This window comes from Lontra canadensis, unplaced genomic scaffold, assembly GCF_010015895.1.
Source record: "Lontra canadensis isolate GAN:19392208 unplaced genomic scaffold, GSC_riverotter_1.0 scaffold48, whole genome shotgun sequence".
In the NCBI taxonomy this organism is placed as follows: domain Eukaryota; kingdom Metazoa; phylum Chordata; class Mammalia; order Carnivora; family Mustelidae; genus Lontra; species Lontra canadensis.
Window position 1 is genome coordinate 9201632 of NW_022631042.1, and position 22420 is coordinate 9224051.

At 41.7% G+C, this 22420-nt stretch overlaps 2 protein-coding genes across 5 annotated transcripts in view; one reads left to right on the top strand and one right to left on the bottom strand.

Annotated features, from left to right (window-relative positions):
• The first annotated feature begins 2128 nt into the window (after positions 1 to 2128).
• On the top strand, positions 2129 to 16842 carry PMPCB (peptidase, mitochondrial processing subunit beta). Of its 2 annotated transcripts, XM_032873307.1 has the most exons (13): positions 2129 to 2232; positions 3464 to 3604; positions 4552 to 4638; positions 5416 to 5545; positions 9166 to 9364; positions 9747 to 9826; positions 12526 to 12638; positions 13613 to 13756; positions 14563 to 14723; positions 16096 to 16181; positions 16258 to 16346; positions 16499 to 16574; positions 16664 to 16842. In XM_032873307.1, exons 1-13 carry the CDS (start codon positions 2134 to 2136, stop codon positions 16726 to 16728), a joined length of 1470 nt encoding a protein of 489 aa, XP_032729198.1. In that variant the 5' UTR covers positions 2129 to 2133; the 3' UTR covers positions 16729 to 16842. The 2 variants fall into 2 exon arrangements, 1 of the variants encoding a protein (XP_032729198.1); XR_004384485.1 differs by lacking the exon at positions 16664 to 16842 and having other exon boundaries at positions 16236 to 16346.
• A 66-nt stretch (positions 16843 to 16908) lies between these two features.
• Positions 16909 to 22420, bottom strand: part of DNAJC2 (DnaJ heat shock protein family (Hsp40) member C2) — a 33712-nt gene continuing 28200 nt past the window's right edge. For 2 of the 3 annotated variants that reach the window (XM_032873304.1, XM_032873305.1), the window contains exons 11-17: positions 22097 to 22185; positions 21954 to 22023; positions 20329 to 20513; positions 19511 to 19611; positions 19299 to 19406; positions 17236 to 17390; positions 16909 to 17055 (exon numbers count right to left, since the gene is read on the bottom strand). In XM_032873304.1, the coding sequence (XP_032729195.1) occupies positions 16981 to 17055; positions 17236 to 17390; positions 19299 to 19406; positions 19511 to 19611; positions 20329 to 20513; positions 21954 to 22023; positions 22097 to 22185 (783 nt within the window). In that variant the 3' untranslated portion in view covers positions 16909 to 16980. The remainder of the gene's footprint in view (positions 17056 to 17235; positions 17391 to 19298; positions 19407 to 19510; positions 19612 to 20328; positions 20514 to 21953; positions 22024 to 22096; positions 22186 to 22420) is intronic. The other variant, XM_032873306.1, reaches the window with a different exon arrangement.

The following is a 22420-nucleotide window of genomic DNA, read 5'->3' on the forward strand; positions in this document are numbered from 1 at the left end:
ACTAGACATACTGAGCCACCCAGGCATTCCCTTTTCTTTCACTTATTCACTTATTTGAGAGAGCAAGCTTGGCGGGGTGGGGGGGGCAGCAGGGAGGGGAGGGGAGGTGGGGTGGTGGTGGGGAAGGGAGAAAGAGAAGCAGCCTCCCCAGGGAACCTGGGGGGGTTGGATCTGAGGACCCTGGGATCATGACCTGAGCTTTAATAATAAGCATAAAATGCTTTTAATAATAAAGCATAAAATGCTTTAATGGACTGAGTCACCCAGGCGCTCCTACTTCTGGTCATTTTTTAAACCACTTTTCTCATTTTTTTAATGAGAAAAAGAGAACTTTTGGAGGTCCTTATGCTGTCATTTTCTCTGACATTCCAAATTCATTTTGAGTTAAAATGTGCTAAAATTTCCCAGGAGCTTCCTGTGATTATACCTAAACATTTTTGTATATATGTATACATGTTTGTATTTTGTGAGTAATGTTAACACACATTTGTTGTGGAAATATGAAGGAATAACCTTGGCTGTCCTTATTATGTAATAGAACATGTGGGCTAAACCTGTGAATCATAGCAGAGAGGGTAGGTGGAGAGAGATGAGTCCAGAAAGATAAGTGGGAGTCAGATCATGAAGGGCCCTAGCTCCCATACTAAGGAGCCTTCACTTTATCCTGACCATGCAGTTACAGGAGAATTTTTCATAACAGGACTGTCATGCTAAAAGTTGCATTCTAAAAAGATCCTTTGGACAACAATGTGGAAAAACTGACAATTGGAGCAGATTCAAGAAGTAGGAGCAGGGTGTATCAGTTGGATGTAGAGGGTGGAAAAGAGGAAGTCAGGATAAATTCCAGGTTTTTGGTTTGGATGTCTGGGTGAGTGGAAGTCTCCTTTGCTGTTTTGCACTGGATATACAGGAAGATACTTAGGGCCAGATGGTGAATTGCATTTTGGACAAGTGGGTATTGAGGTGCTAACAGGATAGATACTTGCAGTTTTCTAGTCACCGAAGGCGTAAGTGGGCCTGGAGGTTGGGAGAAAGGCTTTGGGTAGACAGGGAAGTCCTTATGTGGAAACGGAAACTATTAGGGAGAATGTGCATAAGAGAGGTCCGTAACCCCGGGGAACACCAACTTTTACTGCAAAATGGTACAGTGTTCAGGAGTACAGCCTTGGGGGCCAGACAGCCTCTTGTTAGCATGGTGACCTCAGGCTATTTATTTACTTAGATTTTATTTATTTATTTGACAAAGAGACACGGTGAGAGAGGGAGCACAAGCAGGGGGAGTGGGAGAGGGAGAAGCAGGCTCCCCGCTGAGGAGGGAGCCCTGATGACAACTGGATCCCAGGACCCCTTGTTTATGACCGGAGTGGAAGGCACATGCTAAGGGGTGAGCCACTCAGGCGCCCTTCAGGCAATTTATTTTACCTCAGTTTCTACATTTGTAACGTGTGTGTAAGAATAGCACAGTTAGAACAGTGCTTATTATTTTTAGTTTCATCAAGAGATCTGTGAATAAAGAGCTGTCCAAGAAAGTAAAGAAGAAGGTACTATGCAAAGGAGGAATCGGTCTAAGATACAAGAAGGAAATTTTAAAGGGATCTACGACACCAAATTCTGCCATTAGGACGGTACGGTAACTCCATGAAGTCTCCCTCTTTAAATAGTTAGTGGCCTCACCAGGAGCAACTTCGTGTAATGAAATGAACTAGCCTGTAAAGGTTGAAGAGTGAATACGGGTCAACAGTGACACTTCCTTCCCTCATCTCACCACGCTTGTCTCTCCCAATAGATGCTTCCTTAAGGATGGTGAGTGAGTTTTCGATTGTACTCCACTTTGTCCGATCAATTCCAGCCACTAACGGCACAATAAGCTGCACCAGGTTACCTTTAACTCCTCCACATCTGAACTTCACACGCCACAGGCGATCTAAGTAACTGATAATACATGACCTCCTGCAGACTCCCTCCCTAATTGCTATTATGTGGGGCCTTTTGCTCAGCACCAAGCCCAGCTCCCTTCTCCAGGACCGCTTCAGAGAGTCATTTCTATTATGGCCACAAGGTGGAGCCCACCTTCTTTTCTGGGACCTCGGGTCACGACCCGGAAGCACATCCTCCGCCCAGTCTGGAGCGGAGATGGCGGCGACGGCCGCTCGAGGGGTGGTGTTCCCCGCGGTGCGGCGGCGGCTTTGGGGTTTCGCGGGGAGACTTCTGGTTGGAGGCGCTGCCGGGAGGGTGAGCTTCTCTCCACCTCTCTCCACTTTTCTCCACCTCTCTCTACCTCTCTCTTCACTCCTCTCTTCTCCACTTGGGTGCCGCCCGGAACCGGGCCGGGGCCTTCCCTAGGGACCCCGCGCGGCAGCCCTGAGTCATGCGCGCCGGCCCAGTGGTGAGGTCGGCACCCGAAGCCTGAGATTGGGGTGCTCGCTTCCGCGGGGGATGAGCTGACCTTGGTCACCCACCGCGCGTGACCTGCTAGAAAAGTGTGGGATGACACTGGTTACCGGCCCCCCCCCCCCCCAGTGCCAGGGGTCATAAAGAGTGCGTGCGGTGGTTGCAAATTGGGGGAAATTAAAAAGCGAGAACAGAGTTCTCTTTTTGCCGAGGACTGAGCTTCCTCCCCAGCTGTGCTCTCTACGAGCCCCGGGGTAGCCAAAAGAAAGTTTTGTCAGGATGTATGTTTTTCTCACGAGAACCTCTAGCTTTCTCCAGGGTATGTGGGACTTTCACATGCGTCTAAAGGAAAAGAAAAACCACAGCAGGTGAGTAGTCGGTAGTCAGCAAACAAACCAGCCAGAGTGTATCTTGAGCATCTGCCCTTCTTCCTATCTTCACTTTATACCTTTTCTTTTTTAAAATTTAAAAAAAAAATTTTTTTTTTTTTTAATTTATTTGACAGAAAGATCACAAGCAGGCAGAGAGGCAGGCAGAGAGAGAGGAGGAAGCAGGCTCCCTGCTGAGCAGAAAGCCCGATGGCGGGGCTCGATCCTAGGACTCCAAGATCATGACCTGAGCCGAAGGCAGCGGCTTAACCCACTGAGCCACCCAGGCACCCCAATATACCTTTTCTAAAACTTTATGCTTTTTCCTTGAGCAGAGAACCTAAGTCTCATTTTTGGGTTGTGTATAAGTATTTTTACATTTTTCTCTCCTTTTCTTGCCCCCCCTGCTGCCATTTCCTCTATAATATTAAACATGTCTAGGAGAGGTACTGAAACAAAAGCAGTTTCTCTCTGGATAATGATAAAAACTGTTTGCTTTCCTTAAGGGAAGGGCATGTTTGTAGGCATGCTGCTGGCTTTCGGACTGGTTGAGCCAGGTTCCTAAGCCAGGCGAAGGTCTGGGTCCCAGTGAACAAAAATGAAGGAGGAAAGAGACTGGGATAGAGACCCTGTATAACCAACATTTAATATCAGAATAGTGATGTGTTTTGCTTCCTCTCTCCCACCGCTTCACCCCCAACCAGTCATTATATTTTGGAGGGAACAGATTGCGAAGTACACAGGCTGCTACGCAGGTGGTTCTGAATGTTCCTGAAACGAGAGTATCGCGTTTGGACAACGGACTCAGGGTGGCCTCTGAAGACTCTGGCATTTCAACATGCACAGTACGTAATTCCAGCAACCATTGTTTAGGTGACCCCTCATTAGGAGAGAGCCTATTGTTGATTTTATTTAATTTTTTTTAAAAAGAGTTTATTTATTTATTTGAATGAGAGAGAGAGAATGAGAGATAGAGAACATGAGGAGGGAAGGTCAGAGGGAGAAGCAGACTCCTTGCTGGGCACAGACTCCAGGATCATGACCTAAACCCAAGGCGATCGCTTAACCAACTGAGCCACCCAGGTGCCCCATTGTTGATTTTAATCTCAGCTTTTTATTGGGTGGTGGTGGTTGAAAAACGGTGGCACTTACTTTACCTTGACAGATGACTCTCATTTGCGAATCTTCTAGTGATACTTTCATAGCAAGTACATGTATGCCTTGTTTAAGGGTCTGCATCTGGTTCTGATAGCCTATTATTGTGTTGTTAGTAGGTTGATGATAGTGAAGGAAGTACATTCTCTTAGGCTACTCTGTGCTGTTCTTACATATGTTGTCTTACTTGATCTTTAAAATAATTCTTTGTAGTACACACCATCACGCCCAGTTGAGAGGCAAGTTCAGAAAAGGTAAATGGTTTTGTCCAAGGTCACACTGCTAATACATGACAGAGCCAGGATTTGAACCTAGATTTTCTGGCAATCTCTAATGTTCTTTATACTGTAGTTGTTAATTGGCTATACCAACAAGTTGGGCTAAAAATCTGGGTCCTCTGTGAAACTGGCATACTGTAGATGCTTTAGCACCCAGCAGTAGCTCAATGACCAAAATTTTTAAATTTCATAGTTCATAGGAATGTGTTGTCAATTCACTGAAGTCAAGAAAACTAGTGTTAGGATTGGAAAGCCTTTGTGGGGAAAAAAAAGGAAGGAAATTGCTCTCTCTCTCCAGTTCCATTCCCCCAAAAGAAAGAAAATGATGTTTTATTTAATTTTTCTTTGATTACATTAAGGTTGGGCTCTGGATTGATGCTGGAAGTCGCTATGAAAATGAGAAGAATAATGGCACAGCTCACTTTTTGGAGCATATGGCTTTCAAGGCAAGTTTTAAGACTTTATAAAAATACATTTTCTTTAAGATGCATTAAGCACAAATTCTCATTCTAGGGCAAGGAGAACTACTAAAGTAGTAGATGTGTATATATATATATTTTAAAGACTCATTTAAATTTTTTAGAAGATTTTATTTATTTTACAGACAGAGATCACAAGTAGGCAGAGACAGAGGAGGGGAGGCAGGCTCCCCACGGAGCAGAGAGCCCGATTCGGGGCTCGATCCCAGGACCCCGGGATCATGACCTGAGCCAAAGGCAGAGGCTTTAACCCATTGAGCCACCCAGGCGCCCATAAAGGTTTATTTATTTGAGAGAGAGCGTGCATGTGTGCATGCACATGTGGGGGGGGAGGGAGAGAGAATCTCCAGCAGACTCCCCACTGAGTGCAGAGCCCCACACAGGGCTTGATCTCAGGACCCGGAGATCATGACCTGAGCCGAAATCAAGTTGGACAGTCAACCGACTGAGCCACCCAAGTGACCCCAGTAGTATAGTTTATTTATTTAATCTCTTAATTTTTTTTTTTCCTGAAATAATTACTGAAAGTTGCTTTGTAGAGTTGAAACAAGGGTTTTCTCTTGGGATATATGTGTCATTGAAGTATACCAGTGTTTTTGAGGCCTGATGCACTTTAGAAATCAGATTTGGTCCTTGCATGAAACTGACGTTGCTTATATCCTCATATTCATTGCCTGAAGTGTTTAGAAAAATGAGAGGTAAAGGAAGGCATCATCATTTTCTTTTTCTTCTTTTTTGTTTCAGGGCACCAAAAAGAGATCCCAATTAGATCTGGAACTTGAGATTGAAAACATGGGTGCTCATCTCAACGCTTACACCTCCAGAGAGCAGACTGTGTATTATGCCAAAGCCTTCTCTAAAGATCTACCAAGAGGTACTGTTATTATGTACAGTGCAGATAGGTAATTTTCACAAGTTCAAAAATAATCTATTACCATTTTTACTATGTTTGTTGTGGAAGTGTAATCCTCAGAAATGTGAAAAAATGAATCAAACTCTAGGTGAGAGGACACCTGTTTTTATTTTTTTCTGTGAATATGACAAATGGTATCAAATAGTTGGAGGCTGCAATACTTGTACAAACCAGGCCCTAACACTTGATTCAAAAATACATTCTCCAGACCCATATGTATGTAGTGAAACATTTTAATGCCTTTGCAGTCTGTTGATGATTTCCTTTGCTGTGCAGGAGCTTTTTAGTGTGATGATGTCCCACTTGTTTATTTTTTATTTTGTTGCTTTTGGTGTCAGTTAAAATCATTACTAAGACCTGTGTCAAGGTACTTTACTGCCTATGTTTTCTTCTAGGAGTTGGATTGTTTCAGATCTTACTTTCAAGTCCTTAACCCATTTTTAGTTAACTTTTGTATATTGTATAAGATAGTGGTAGTTTCTTTTCTTTTTAAAAGATTTAAAAAATTTGACAGAGTGAGCATACAAGCAGGGGGAGTGGCAGGCAGAGGGAGAGGGAGAAGGAGGCTCCCCACTGAGCAGCTCCCCACTGAGCAGGATTGCTTAACCAGCTGAGCCACCCGGGTGCCCCAAGATGGCGGTAGTGTCATTCTTCTGCGTGTGGCTGCCCACACTGCCCAGCAGCATTTGTTGCAGAGACTGCCCTTTCCAATTGCATATCCTCGGTTCCGTTAAATTTACTGTTCATGTGTGGGTTTATTTCTGGGTTCTCTGTTCTGTTATAGTCATCTATGTGTATCTTTTTATGCCAATACCAATATTGTTTTGATTACTGTAGCTTTGTAATATAATTCAAAATGAGGGGGTGTGATGTCTCCAGCGCTGTTCTTTTTCAAGATTGCTTTGGCTATTTGGGATTTTTTTGTTGTTTCATACAAATTTTAGGATTCTTTGTTCTAATTCTGTGAAAAATACCATTGGAGTTTTGATAGGGATTGCATTGAATCTGTAGATGGCTTTGGGTAGTAATGAACATTTTAATATTCTTCTAATCCGTGAGGATGGAAGAGCTTTCTTTACTTTTGTCATCTTCAGTTTCTTTCCTTAATGTCCTGTAGTTTTCAGAGTTTGCCTTTTTACCTCCTTTGTAAATTTAATCCTAGATATTCTTTTTGATGCAGTTGTAAATGGGATTGTTTTCTTAATTTCTGCTAGTTCATTATTAGTGTGTAGAGATGCAACAGATTTTTATACTTTGAATTTGTGTCCTGCAACTTTACTTGATTTATTCTGAAGTTTTTTTGATGGAGTCTTTAGGGTTTTCTGTGTATAATGTGTTACCTGCAAATAGTGATGGTTTTTCTTGTTTCAAATTCGGATACTTTTTATTTCATTTTCTTGTGTAATTGCTCTGGTAATTAGGAGCATTTTTTTTAAGTTTTTATTTATTTATTTGACAGAGAGAGAGAGAGATCACAAGTAGGCAGAGAGGCAGGCAGAGAGAAAGGAGGAAGCAGGCTTCCCACCGAGGTGAGAGCCTGATGTGGGGCTCGATTCCAGGACCCTGAGATCTTGACCTGAGCCGAAAGCAGGGGTTTGACCCACTGAGCCACCCTGGTGCCCCTAGGAGAATTTTTTTTTTTTTTTAATTCCCCATTCTATACAACAACCTGCCACCTGCAAGTAAATAAAAATTTTCTAACACGGTAGTCTAACTTGCATTACAACCAATGAAAATGACAAGAGGGTGTGTTGGTTTGAATTGCAAAAAACATTGGTAAGGTTCTTAATGATTTCCTTGAACTCTTTTACCCCAGGACTAGTTAGGGACCAAGAACAGAGGGTAGGCCAGGCTACTTTAAAAGGTTGGTTAGCTCATCCCTCTCCTTTTTTTACACAGGAAACCACAGGGAAAGCAAAAAAACCCAAAACCATACACACAAAAAATGATTAGAGAAAGGATAAGACAAAGTAGAAGACCATTTTTTTCCTCCTGGCTTTTGGTCGGGAAGGACAGAGCCTCTGCCAGTGGCAGTGGCAAAGCCCGGAAGCTCCTTGAGGAATCAGCTCTTGTGCTCTTGGAAGTGCTCTTGGAAGCAGCTCTCTTTCAGGGGGTTTGCTTGAGGTTTTTGTCCCCTCAGTTGCGTGAAGCCTAGCCTGTTGTATGAAGTAATAACGTGATGTCAGACTAGCAGTCTCCAAAGTTTATGATCACCCAGCCTTATTGGTAAGTGACATGAGTAGACTTCAGTATAGGTATATTTACAAATTAAATACAGGTACTACTGTACTAACACACAGAATATTAAATATACATTAAAAAGATTCTGATTAAAACAAACTCCGGGAAATACGATCTCACACTTGAGCAAATCGCAGTCTAGACTACCAGTCCCATGTAAGGAGAGCCTTCACACAGGATTCCTTGTCCTCCGGTGTCTTTGGACTGTTCATCACCAATCACCATCATGACCTCTGGACCATCATGATCAAGATGGTTTTTACTTGGTCTTACAGATAATTTTTTCTCTTTGGTCATGATCACTGCCCCAGCTTGCTTGGGCCTAGCAGTCTTTTTTGTCATGTTAGGCAGACGAGAGGTAACTAATTATAGTTGGAATGTAACATAATTGCTGCTGAGACAAGGACCCTTAGAGTGAAGGTAAAACGAGGAACAAAAGTTTGCAGTAGAGGGAAAAAAAAAATGAAACTAAAGATTATAAATGTTTCATATTTATTAAAATTTAGACTGTGATTGCAACTGTGTACTAATTCTTGAAGAGTAGGTTTTTCCTTTTGGGAGAAGTAATTTTTCTGATAAAATTGCGTAACAGCATAGTAGGATGTCCTTGTGTTCACTTTTGGCTTTTTGCAAATTAGGGTCATTCTTAGATAAATATTTGAGGGCTTCATCAGTTTTTCCGAAGGGTCACTTTTAACCTTTAGGGATACTTAGCCTTTTCTTCATGTTAACCTCTGTTAGATCATGATTTATCAGTGATTTTGCTAATGGTGAGACTATAGCCCACATGGATCAAATGCATGGAAACAGACACTGGGATTACGTTAAGTGGGGAAGGATATTCGAGAAGACACTAATTCTGTGAGTGGTTCTTTGGGGGCATATTTTAGGTTATGCTGTTTCTTGCTATAATGTAGCAGCCTCACTGCTGTGGGAACCAGGGTAGTAAATACTTAGGTGCAATGAATCCTGTGTAGGTACCTAGATGTTCTAATGCAGATGATTTTCTACTTTGTAATTTTCATACAGAACAATATACACTCAGGTACAGATTCTATGGCGTGTCTGAAGTTGTAGAGTCATTACAAGTATTGTGGGGATCTTTGACAAATGTAGGAATTTTCCTCAAGTTCTTCGGTACCACAGAGGTTTATATTTTATATTTTTAATTTTAATATTGTCCTTTTAGGTATATTGAATGTATAGAAAAGTTTGTTTCTCCCTAGTTTAATCATTTAGTCAAATTTGAATGGTGCTGTGTCATGGTTTCTGATGCTAGTGTAATCTTAATCTTGAATATTAAGATTCTTAGTGTTTCTTCTTGTTTTATTTTCAATTAGCTGTAGAAATTCTTGCTGATATAATACAAAACAGCACATTGGGAGAAGCAGAGATTGAACGTGAGCGTGGCGTAATCCTTAGAGAGATGCAGGAAGTTGAAACCAATTTACAGGAAGTTGTTTTTGATTATCTTCATGCCACAGCTTATCAAAATACAGCACTTGGACGGACAATTTTGGGACCAACTGAAAATATCAAGTAGGTATAATTCTCAGGATTTTTTTGGTGGGGGGGGAATTTGAGTTTTGAAAATTAACATTCAGAAACATTCAAAAAAATATGTTTCAAAATGTGATTTTTTTCCTACCTAGTAATTCACATAAAGTTGTGGTTGGCTACATTTTAGCCCCACCTAACTCCCAGGTGCCTGGGCCCATTCCTACTACTGACATAACAAGTAACAGTGTCAGCTTTTTTCTTGATATAAAAAAGTTGGAATTGTTTTGATACTTGTTGCCTATATTCCATTTCTAACTACACATAACTTAGAGCCTTTAAGGTCCAATTTAATGTCAGGTATATTATATGAAGGTCTGCTTTTTAGTTTCCTTTTATATTGCTTTTCTTGCTCCATTTACAGATCTATAAATCGGAAGGACTTGGTGGATTATATAACCACACATTATAAGGGGCCAAGAATAGTACTTGCTGCTGCTGGAGGTTCGTGGATTTCCGTCTCTGTATCTGTTTAAACGCAGTCGTATAGTGTTGTGCTTATTAGTTTGGTCCTGCTGGGACATGTCCTGGAATTTATTACTTACTGAGCAAATTGTTTCATATGCTGTTTAAGGGGAATGTACAGCACTGGAAATAGACTTTTCCTCTCTTTTTTTCAGTAGAGGTTTTTTTTAATAGAAAAACTTACATAAGTGTACACACAGATTGGGATTTACTTTGCAAGGAAAGGAGTTATAAATGACTGGGTAATGATGACATTTGGGAGACGGTGTACTATACTTTGGGAATTTTTTTTTTTTTTAAAGATTTTTTATTTGTTTATTTGACAGAGAGAGATTACAAGCAGGCAGAGAGGCAGGCAGAGAGAGAGGAGGAAGCAGGCGAGCAGAGAGCCCGATGCGGGGCTCGATCCCAGGACCCTGAGATCATGACCCAAGCCGAAGGCAGCGGCTTAACCCACTGAGCCACCCAGGCGCCCCTAGGGAAATTTTTTTTTTTTAAAGATTTTATTACTTGACAGAGATCACAAGTAGGCAGAGAGAGGGGGAGGGAAGCAGGCTCCCTGCAGAGCAGAGAGCAGGATGCGGGGCTTGATTCTAGGACCCTGAGACCATGACCCGATTCGAAGGCAGAGGCCCAACCCACTGAGCCACCCAGCCGCCCCTGGGAATCTCTTGATTTTAAATTATTTTTTGAGAACCAACTTCATTCTTGGCCAGGCATGAAATGAGTATGTTGGTTCATTCTTTGTTTATTCATTAAGTAGAGCTAAGTACTGAGAAGGGGAAGTATATAGGGAACCATTGAGAGTGTTTAATGGGAATCCAAACATGCAGGTGGCATCAGGACAAGGCTTCCCTGGGGACACATTTGAAGCCAGTGAATGAAAGAAAATTCCCAGTAGATTCTGCTAGATTTCCTGGCAGTCTGAATTTAGGCAAACAGTACACTTTTGGTTTCCAGGTTTTTCTTTGTTTTTTTAGGGTAAAGCAGAGATAGATGGTGTTCTTTTGTATAGACTTAATTTTTCTCTCTTCAGAAATGACAGTAAATTAGAATTCTAGTTGCTCTGAATAGAATTCTGAGTAATTATGTGGGAATAATGGAGAAAATGAACATAGGGGTTAAGTCTAACAGGTTAGTCATTGGCCTCTGACACTAAATCAGGTTACCTTGGCACAGCAGGCAGTGCGCTGAGATTCTCTTGAGCAACATTGTTTCTAAAATGGCTGGTGCTAGGGCGCCTGGGTGGCTCAGTGGGTTAAAGCCTTTGACTTCTGCTCAGGTCATGATCCCAGGGTCCTGGGATCGAGTCCCGCATCGGGCTCTCTGCTTGGCAGGGAGCCTGCTTCCTCCTCTCTGCCTCTCTGCCTACTTGTGATCTCTGCCTGTCAAATAAATAAATAAAATCTTTAAAATGGCTGGTGCTGACTGGGGAGTCCGCATTTGAAACTGCCTGGGAAACAGGAAGACCTAGTCAGAGGAGGCCTCAACCACCACGCTGTCTGGGATGTCTCTGCTGTTGGTGGCATATGGACACCATGGGTTTTATCGTAGTTCCCATAGGTTCATTTTGATATTGCTGAAGTTGGGATATCTTAAAATTAGTGGCCTGTCCTATATTAATTAGACTTTGTCTTTTTGATACATTAAGTGATGAGCCTTATAAGCAATGGCTTCTTAGTCAATGAAAAAGACCAAACCCCAAACCTAGCTTCGTTAAAAAAAAAAAAAAAGTTACTGGCTCCTAGCCTTTTGGATAAGGATATGCAGAGGTTTGGGAGTAGGAACCAAGGGTCTGCAGTGTCCGGTCAGGAGGGCCATGGGTGAAGTCAGAATGGTGGGAGTTGGTGGTGTCAGGTGCTGAGAACTGTATGCATGTCCGTGGTTTTTCACTCTCTGCTTGTCATTCTTGGAACGTTAGGCCCTTCCTGTTGTTCCATCACCCTCTGGATTGATAGCCAAGGTGGCTGTCCTACATAGTGCTTCTGAAACAGGCACTCGGGCCTGGTCTTGTTTTATGCCACAGATTTGTTTGGGAAATACGGGTGTAAGTTGTGCTTTTACATTCTAAAGAAAGGTTTCATATAAAGAACCTTCATGGTGATATTTTTTAAAGCACTTGCTACATGTCTAAATTTATTTTCTGAGTTTGTGTTTATCCTTCACTGAATATGTTTGGGTCATGAGTTCCAACGGTCATGTTTATAGAATTTGTAGGTTTTAGATGGCCAACAGTGAATGTTTGGTTAGCTACAGATTTATTCAGAAATTTAGATGACATTATTTGTTCCTGAATTCTGGTAGCAGAGCTCAGAAAACAAAGCTCGTATTACATTTACATTCTTTTCTACTTACAATGTACTGAAAAGTGATTTTGCTAATTTGCATTCTAGGACTTTTAGTAATATAACATGATTCTGTACAGAATGTGGTATTTTCAAGCTGTCTTATTATCCTTAGCTGTGAATTTGTTGCTGAAAACTGTTAATTGTTATACAGACTGAGAGCTGTGCAGCGCCAAGCCTTGTACCAGCAGGGAGAAAGCGTGTGGCGTGGGCTTACTCTGTAACGGCTTTTACCGCATTCCACCTGGAGCTTTACTGTAAAAGTTTGGCAGGTAGTTGTCTGCCTTAGATTGTGCTGCTACTAGATATGTGAAATATTTTCCTTCAATTTAGGAGTTTCCCATGATGAACTGCTTGAGTTAGCAAAGTTTCATTTTGGTGACTCTTTGTCCACACACAAAGGAGAAATACCAGCTCTGCCTCCCTGCAAATTCACAGGAAGTGAGGTAGGGCAAGCCTCCTTAGCTAGTACTTAGCCCTTAGGGCTTCTTGTGTTGTGTTTATGAATGAGTGTGTAGAATGTGCTTATTTTGAGCAGGAGTAAAATGGAAGAAACGAGAGGCTTAAATGGAAAGAAAAAGGGAAGAGGATGGACTTATATTCCATATTACTTAATCACTTCTCTCTTTCCTAAGGAAGCAAGGTTTTGAGGGGAATGTCATAATTTGCTCTTTTTGTGCTTCTTCCTTAACACTATGCCCATTTATATATTTTGAGGTATGAAGTGTATTTTTCAAATGCCCAATTTTTTTTTTTTAAGATTTTATTTATTTGACAGAAATCACAAATAGGCAGAGAGGTGAGCAGAAAGAGAGAGAGCGAGAAAGAAACAGGCTCCCTCCCAAGCAGAGAGCCCGATACGGGGCTCGATCCCAGGACTCCGGGATCATGACCTGAGCCGAAGGCAGAGGCCTAACCCACTGAGCCATCCAGGCACCCCTGCCTCAAATTTTGACTTTCACATTAGGTTAAGTTCTGCTCATAGTACATTTCTGGGCGTAGCTGTTAAGAGAACTTGCAGACAGCCGGCTGCTTGTCAGCTGTAGGCTTCAGCTCATCAGCGGCCTCCTTTGCCGCATTAGGGAGGACACTCAGAGGAGTACCTGGCGAGGGCTCGCAGTTGCATGGAACCGTGTAGCATCCGTGACACAAGAATAATATTGTTATGTCAGTATCAGAATACTACTGATCTCTACCAGTGAAAAAATCTAATTCTTTTTGACCAGGTAATCATCTAATGGCTATGTCTGCAGTATTTCAGTTATTTCAAAAGATCTTCTGGTGAAGTTTTCTTGGCAGAACTCAAGAGATTTTTCCACATTAGACTGTTCATTGTAATGTGGCTTGATTAAACCTTCTTTCTTGTTAAGCCCGATACATGATGGCGGTCTTAACCAGATTTGTGTTTTGTCTTAACTAGATACGAGTGAGGGATGACAAGATGCCTTTGGCGCATATTGCAGTAGCTGTTGAGGCCGTTGGGTGGGCACATCCAGATACGATCTGTCTGATGGTTGCAAACACACTGATTGGCAACTGGGATCGCTCTTTTGGAGGAGGAATGGTAAGTGATTTAAAAAAGTTTTCCATAATAAATGACAAGGTACTGTGAATGGACTTAAAATATAAACCGATCTGGATTGCATCCTGGACCAGAAAAAACTTTTTTGTGGGGGTGCCCTAATTTTTAAGTTGGATAAGTAGCAAAATTTGAGTAAGGTTAGAATTCACTAATAGTACCATATCTATGTTAATCTAGTTTTAATGATTGTACAGAGGTTAATTTCCTTGTTTTTCAGAAGTATACACACAGCATTTACGGGTAAAATGCATCAGATCTTTCAGTGTACTCTCAAACAGCTGAAAATTTTTTTTAAAGAGAATGATGAAAGAAGCATGGTAAAGTAACAGTTCTTAGGGAATTTGGATAAAGGGAATTCCTTGTACTATTTTTGTTAACTTTTCTGTCTGAAACTCAAAATAAAGTATGTTTGTACTGAAAGATTTCAACAGAATACACTTCATGTAACCATCTTCGGCTTCACACACAGTGGAATTTCAAATCTTTAAGCACACGCAGCCAAGAGCCCTATAGATGGGACCGAAGACAGGAGTGAATTACTCTAGCAGAAGTGCTGCAGCTGTGTTGGCACAGGTTTCACTGCTTTTACATCATGCATTTCTCTGGGGCTATAGTGGGCTGGTGAGAAGTATGGTTCTTAGTCTCCTTGAATTTTAACTTCTTGAGATGTTGCTAGATCGAAACTCCGCCCATTGTGGCATTCACTGTTTGCCACAGAACTCCTGTTTCTTTCTGGTAGTTTAGGCACATATGCCTCCAGTTCTCTTGGACAGTGTTTTCCCTTACAGAATCTCTCCAGCAAGCTGGCCCAGCTCACCTGCCATGGCAGCCTCTGTCACAGCTTCCAGTCCTTCAACACTTCCTACACGGATACGGGATTGTGGGGAATCTATATGGTTTGTGAACCGGCCACCATTGCCGACATGCTACATGTTGTCCAAAAAGAATGGTGAGAAAAGTCTTGCTTATAATTCACATTTTAAAACTAGTTTCCTCCTCACATGGTTGGTGATTGGTTTTGATAGTGATCTTAGCATTTAATCAAGAGAATAAGACTGAGGAGTAGCAGTTGTTCCCATGTTTTTCAAGTCTAATGTGAAGTTGTTTTTTTTTTTTAAGATTTTATTTATTTGAGAGAGATAGTGAGAGACAGCATGAGAGGGGAGAAGGTCAGAGGGAGAAGCAGATTCCCCATGGAGCTGGGAGCCCGGTGCGGGACTCGATCCTGGGACTCCAGGATCATGACCCGAGCCAAAGGCAGTCCCCCAACCAACTGAGCCACCCAGGTGCCCCTAGCTGACTTTATTCTATAGGAAATTTTTTTTTTTTTTTGGGGTGCAAAAAGGTGGTTTATTAAAAGCACGGGGACAGGACCCGTTCTATAGGAAATTCTTTTAAGCAGCAGATTACTTCAGAAAGACAATCCTAAAAGTAAGTTTGGAAGATATCTCTATAGGTTATCTGGCTTGGAAAGGTGGTGTTATGGCAATGAATGTGAAGTTGCCATTGCTAAAAGAAAACTGTATTGTTTTACTCAGAACTGGTGCCTTGAGACAGAGGCAGAAAGGCACACACTGTTGGAAGGCAGCTATGCTCACCACTATACCACCAAAGCTGCACAAGGCCCACACTGTTGGAAGAACATCCTTAACTCTGCTTCCTCTCCTCCACCATTCTTTTTTTCTTTTTAAGATTTTACTTATTTAACAGATCACAAGTGGGCAGAGAGGCAGGCAGAGAGAGAGGGGGAAGCAGGATCCCTGCTGAGCAGAGAGCCTGATGCGGGGCTCTGAGGCTTGATCCCAGGACCCTGAGATCATGACCTGAGCTGAAGAGAGAGGCTTAACCCACTTGAGCCACCCAGGCGCCCTCCTCCATTCTTAAATGGCTTATGGTTCTCTCAGTCTCATCAGCTGGGCGGTGTTGATTAGTAGGCTTAAGTTAGATTCCACTGGATTCTTTGGAGAAATCAGTAGCCTCCAGACCAGTCTGCTAGCATATTCCATCCCAACACAGGGATTGGCCAAGTATTTCTCAAGATGCAGTCAGCCTGCTTTCATATTGGAGTGAACCTTTATCTGTAATCATACTATTTTTGAGAAATTAACGATACCAGGAGAATAAAGAGTCAGTGACTTTTCAGCTTTTGTGTAGCAACTAGGATCATTAAAATTTCAACTTTCCATTAAGCTGGAGTCCTAATCCTTGTATGTTGTGGTACAGTACATAGAATATACAGCATCATATCTTAAGTCATTCACTCAAAAAGCACGTAACCTTTTCAAACTACTTGACATTTTGATTTTTCCCACTGGCTTTAGGATGCGACTCTGTACAAGTGTAACTGAAAGCGAAGTTGCACGAGCCAAAAATCTACTGAAAACAAACATGTTGTTGCAGCTTGACGGTAAGAATAAAGACCTAAATTCTACTCTCATAGGGTTGATCTGTATTCCAGTAGTTTTTCCTTCCCTTTTAAACAGGTTCTACCCCAATCTGTGAAGATATTGGTAGGCAGATGTTATGTTACAACAGGAGAATTCCCATCCCTGAGCTTGAAGCAAGAATTGATGTAAGTAGTCTTTTGACACTATAGGCGCTTGTATAAAAGTTCCCTGTTAAAAAGCTGAAAATATGTATCACAAATCCCTGTTTAAAGACATTCTAGGTATAGACTGTCTTAACGACACAGAGCTCTGAATGCTGGTATCTTCTCTATTTCAGGCTGTAAAGGCAGAGACAATTCAAGAAGTGTGCACCAGATACATTCATGCTAAGAGTCCAGCTCTTGCTGCTGTCGGTAAGCCCGGCTCCTTTTCTCTCATGCACAACGTGCCCAAGTACTTGTTTTTACTGAGTTTAACCTTCCTATCTTCTTTTCTTCCTTAGGTCCCATTGAACAGCTGCCAGAGTTTAACCAGATTCACAGGAACATGTGCTGGCTTCATGATTAAAATGCTCCTACTCAAAATATTTTGAGCGTGTGTATTTATAACGCTAACAGATCTGCAAGTTTTAAGTTACCAGTCCCTAAAGAAAAAAATAAAAACGTATGTACCTGGAAATTCAAATGAGTCCGACTTTGCGAGGGTAAGACCACGGCAGATCAGCCCGCTCTGAAATTAGCACTGCAATTTTAAGAATGGAAATTTGTACAATAGTTTGTTTTATTATAAAAATGCACACACAACACAGATTGTCAGAAGTCATTTCTTGGCTCTACTTGCATTCAGCACTTGCTCTTGAGCAGCTTTCTTTGCTTTCACCATCTCGACGAGTTCCTAGGAAGGGAGAGAGGAGTTAGCGAAGACGTAAGCCAGGCTGGGGAAATCTGTCATTAAGACACCAGTGCCAAGGCGATTTGCACTAACTGCCAGAGCTAGAAAGCTGCTAAGGTTTGTCATTTCTTTACAATATAGTTGAAATGCTGATGGACTCTAAGTTCTAGAACCTCCCATCACCTTGTATCGCTTCATGCAGTCCTTCTTTGTGCGGCCAGGCACTGCTTCTGCTATTTTTTCCCACCTTTCAGGTGTATTTACTGGGTACGTTTTTAAAGCTTGTTCCAAAAGCTTCTGTTCTTCTGTCGTCCAGGGGGTGAAATCTGTACATGGACCTGTTTAAGAAAAATTTCTATTTGAAATATCTTAGCCTGATAGAAAATTCTGTTGCAGCACCCTCCCAGGTGAGTTTTGGTGCATAGGTATCTTAGTAAGCGGCCATTCAGATCTGTGGGGATTCTGAACCAACTTCATGTATGTCATCACACAGGAAAACCTCTAAAGTACTAAATGAGAGGAGAAACTTTTAAGATAACTCACATCCCCCAAAATACCTCGTTTTTTTTTTTTTTTTTTTTTTTTAGTATAGTCAGAAATATCTGCCTTATATTGCTGGTCTCTTAAAATCTACTATACTCACCAGACTGGTTGGTTGGAAAAAACCCCAAACTTTTTAGGTGGATAAGACCCTGAAAAGCATTCTCTTTTACACTGGACGAAAGTCTAGCATAATTAAGCCAAGTGCCCAAGGGTTACAGTGCTCTAGGCGCATTAGATTCTGTGTTGCAGTGGGGCATTTTCGACACATCCATACACTAAATTCTTGCAGGAGCTAATGCTAATAAGAACCTCTATTAAACTAATTCCTTGGTGCTTGACAAGACCTTTCACATACGTATCAGACACAAATGTAGGTCGTCCTCCTTAGGAGGAAGTAAATAATGTGATATGTAAAGTATTACACATCACACTTCTGTGGGAAAACAAAAATACTAAATAGGTAAATAGCTGAAGCCGGCTTTTAAATTGCAGAAAGCCCTGGAATTTCCTTTCACTGGTCTCAGGCCCACATTTAACACCATGGATTGAATTCATTTCCTCTCTTGGAAAAAAGATGGAGGACATAGGGAGCCGGAAAATAAACCCCTTCAGAAGTGCCCTGGAACTTCCCTTTGCTACTTACCTTAAAAGAGCCTAAATAATGGCCAGCCTAGACCAATAAAACAAAACAGCCCCCAAAAACCCCACCCCCGATTTTTGCAACCACAGTATGATTTTAGGCTCTTTATAGCATAAGCCTCTTTAATACTTTGATACTGAAATTGTGGGATAATAAACCAGGTTAAGCATACAGGAAAAGTGGGACTCCGGGGACAGGGATGGTTATCAGAAGTAGTTAATCCCGAAACATGTATTTGGAACTGTGATTTGGAAAGCATATCCCAAGATTAGGGAGAACAGATGGTGACTCACAAGGTATCAAGTGAAACAACTTTTCTCACCTTTTTTGGTCAGCCATTCACAGAAAAAAAGTTTGTACCTAAATGCACATTATACATGGACAAAAGTTTTACAAGTGATACCCACTTATGTAGTAAAAGGTGTAATGCTCTCTGATATTTTCTATTCATGACCCGCCTATGGGTCACAGTTTACAGTCTGAAAGACACTGGTCCAGGGAAGAACACTGAAGACAAACCCTAACAGGTTTTAACTAAGCTTTATTTTGAAATAAAGAATCCCTGTACATGCTCCCAAGATTGCCCAAATCTGAACATTTTTCCACGCTTGCTTTTTCTCTATACATTTACCACCCTAATTTATTCTGAACCATGTAAGTTGTAGACACAATGCCCTTTATTCCTTTTAAACTTCATTTTTCCTTAAAAACAAGGACATAATTACATTTTTCAAAATCAGGAAGTTAACCTTGATAAACTACCATTAGCTAGTCTGTAGAACTCATTCAAATTTCAACTGGCCCAATATCCTTTACCACTGATTTGTAAAATCAAGTCAACAAAAGGAACCCAGCCCCTCCCCTAATGCACCTGAAATGGAGGAGCTGCAGTTCTCAGTGGTGTCAGGTGAGGTCAATCTACGTCCTAGAAAATGCTTCCTTTCCACCTTCTGGTCTGCGAAATGCTCTATTTTCCAGTTATTCTGAACACAGACCCTAGGTTTGGTCTATCACAGTGGGAGTACATGGCCAGCATTTTCTAAAGAAAAAACGATTTAATTACCTTCAAATCGCTCTGAAGGTGTTGCATTGTCTGCTTGAGGCACCACTCCATGTTCTTTTTTAAATTTATCAAATGCCTTTTTGTTTATATCATCTTTTTGATGAGGGTCTGCAAAATGAAAATATTACAGATCATCTCATTTAGTCTTTTATTAAATTGCACAGAATGTTAAAAATTTGTATTCAAGGTAGCAAAGAAATTGATTTGCTCACCAAGTTTCTGAAGACTCTTTGCTTTGCCAATAACATCTTTGGCAGTTCTCTTGACTCCAGAAGAAGAGTGTATGTTCATGTAATTAGCGATAACTTCCCATCTAGAGACCACAATATGTAAGTTAGAGAATAAAATGTCCAAATAAAAGTTAGAATGATCCTTCCATTTGTAATACATAGGGATTAGCTAGAATATCTATAGAATTAGCTCTAAATTGGTGGTCTCATTACTATTACCTGGACTAGAGCTTTTTTTGCTTTTCATATGTTTAAACTGATCTTGGTTTCAAGTCTATAAAAACCTTACTGATTTCTGTGTACAAACCAAGAGTAATAAGACCACACAAAAAAAAGAAATTCTGCAAAGAACCTTAGTTTCTTCATCTATAGAAAGAAGGAAGCTGGATCTTGAAAGCATCTTCCGAGTTCTAAACTCAGACTTTGCAATCAGTTCTCGTTTGAGGTGGGAATCAAGAAAGAAGGATTAAGACTAAGAGAAACTCTGGGATGCTTGGCTGGCTCCATGGGTTGGAAAAAGGATTTTATTTATTCCCTCTCCCTCTGCTTGTGCTCTCTCTCATGAATAAATAAAATCCTTTTTTTTAAAGGTCTTATTTACTTGACAGAGATCACAAGTAGGCAGAGAGGCAGGCAGAGAGAGGGGCAGAAGGCTCCCCGCTGAGCAGAGAGCCCAATGCGGGGCTTGATCCCAGGACCCTGAGATCATGACCTGAGCCAAAGGCAGACGCTTAACCCACTGAGCCACCCAGGCATGCCGTGAATAAATAAAATCTTAAAAGTTTCATTAAAACCAGTACCTTGAATTTGTTCCAGCAGGGAAGAGGTTCACAGCTTTAATCAGTAATTGCAGATCATCTTCTGACCAGTTTTTACTGCCATTTCCACTTCCACCAGTTGATTTCTCTGCATTCTTGGATGCTTGGCGCATTCGAGCCTCAGCTTCCTCTTTTTCTTTCCTAATTTGCTCATTTATTTCTTCTATCTACACAAATATCACGGGTAAGTCAGGGACTTCAAACATCTTGCTACACTCCCTTTCTGGCGGGGCTCTGAAGTTCTCACTTCTCAGTATCCTCCCGACAATGCCCTACACGCCTCCCAGGCCAACCCCGAAACTGGCCATCAGGTTTTTATTCTGGCTGGCCTCACTCTGGCCTCCAGGCTGCACAGCTCCGCTGGAGACACCAAGAACCACCCTCGGCCGCCCCTGCCTTGCATTCATGTCCTGTGGCTTCTGTTTGCCTTGGACATGACTTGTCGAGTCTACGGTCACTGGGTTGTTTGCCCATAAGGGCCATTTCAAAGCTCTAAGCTCATATCCACTCTAAAAAAGGTAAAGGCATAGAAAGTGGCCAGTGTTTATCTTGAAGTTCCATCCTTCACAGCGTTACTTCCAGTCTACCTTTAAACATGCACAAAGAAGAAAAAAACCTTTACTTGGCCTTGTAGCTCCTGTCAACAGCTTTCTAGGGCTCATCTGTGACTACCCATTTCCCCCCTCGGAACCAGTCACCCAGAGCCAGAGATTCCAGTGACTCCCATCACCCCTCACAGCCCAAGTCCTTCCAGTCAGAGTCTTACTAGTCACACTTATCTGGTACATCCTGCCAACAAATGCCAGATTGAAGGTACATTAACCCTTTGCTACTCAAACATCTGCAGTAATGGAAAATAGTCATCATGGTATTAAAAACCTGTTTCATTGGGATCTACTTTTCCTAACCATTTTCATCTCCCACTTCTCCCCCCTGCTGCTCCTACCTATGTGTTAGGGTTCATGCTGTCCCCTGACCTGCAGCTTAGCACCGTCCATCCTTCAAGGCTGGCTCACAGCCTTCAATGAGCTTTCCCTGGCCACTCTGTCCTGCACTGGGGACTTCCAGACCCTCCATCTTTTGGTCCTCAGGCCTTTTCAGCATAACTTCCTGAACTCCTCTGAGGCAGCAATAGCATGAGGAATTTCTCCGAACTACCTAGGCTATATATTGCTATACACTGTAGGTACCAACACTTGTTACACTGAACTGAATTTCTGGGCCTGTTTCCTCATCTGTAAAAAGGTATACACTAGACAGAACAAGGATTTCTTCTGGTTCCAAATGTTACTATCCTATAAAGATGCTAAGGAATAGCCAAAACAATTATCTTTTCTAACAGTGATTTTGAAAAAACTATGATAAATGTGCTATAGATACCACAAGTTCAAACGCTATATACATGGTAACAACTTTACAGACTGACTCCAATTTAAAATAACACCACCACTTACTAGCAGCAAAACATACTGGGGGACACAGAGAGAAATGAGATTCTTTGCCCTTATTCTTAACTTACACGTTAGGTGGGGAAATACTGAGGTGAAAGCCAACACTATAAGCAGAATTAAATGCCACATAAAGGTAGAAGTGATGTGTTCTATTACCTGCTTTTCCAGAGCAGCCTTTCCTACTTCTTTTGTAGATGATGTGAGTGTCTCATTCAAGCACTGCAAGCTAAAGGAAAAAAGGGGATGAAACTTCATCCGAAGCCCAAGACAAGACTTCAGGAGCACTCCTATAGTTATACCTTGCTAGTTCAAGCCGATCACAAAGTTTTTCCACTTCTTCCATCATTTTAACCCGCTCTGCCTCATTGTCAGAGAAGTGATTCCAGGTCTAGAAGCACAAACACAAACATTTTCATCTTTTATCCACTGATACTAAAGAATATGTCCATAAACACAACTGCAAAACATCTGAGTTCTCAAGAGATTCCTGAGGTGAACTTACAGCCTTCTGACCACTAACAACCATCCTCCCAAAGCTCTCCCTGGCCAGCGAGCAATAAAAAAGCCATTGCCATTACCATTACCAAGAGGATGGAGGAGTAAAACAGAAAAAAGGTGATGGT

Coding starts and splice junctions, on each gene's coding strand:
- PMPCB (XM_032873307.1), top strand. CDS start 2,134: ATGGCGGCGACGGCCGCTCGAGGGGTGGTGTTCCCCGCGGTGCGGCGG. Junction 2,233..3,463: donor TTGGAGGCGCTGCCGGGAGG/GTGAGCTTCTCT, acceptor ACCCCCAACCAG/TCATTATATTTTGGAGGGAA. Junction 9,365..9,746: donor GGACCAACTGAAAATATCAA/GTAGGTATAATT, acceptor CTCCATTTACAG/ATCTATAAATCGGAAGGACT.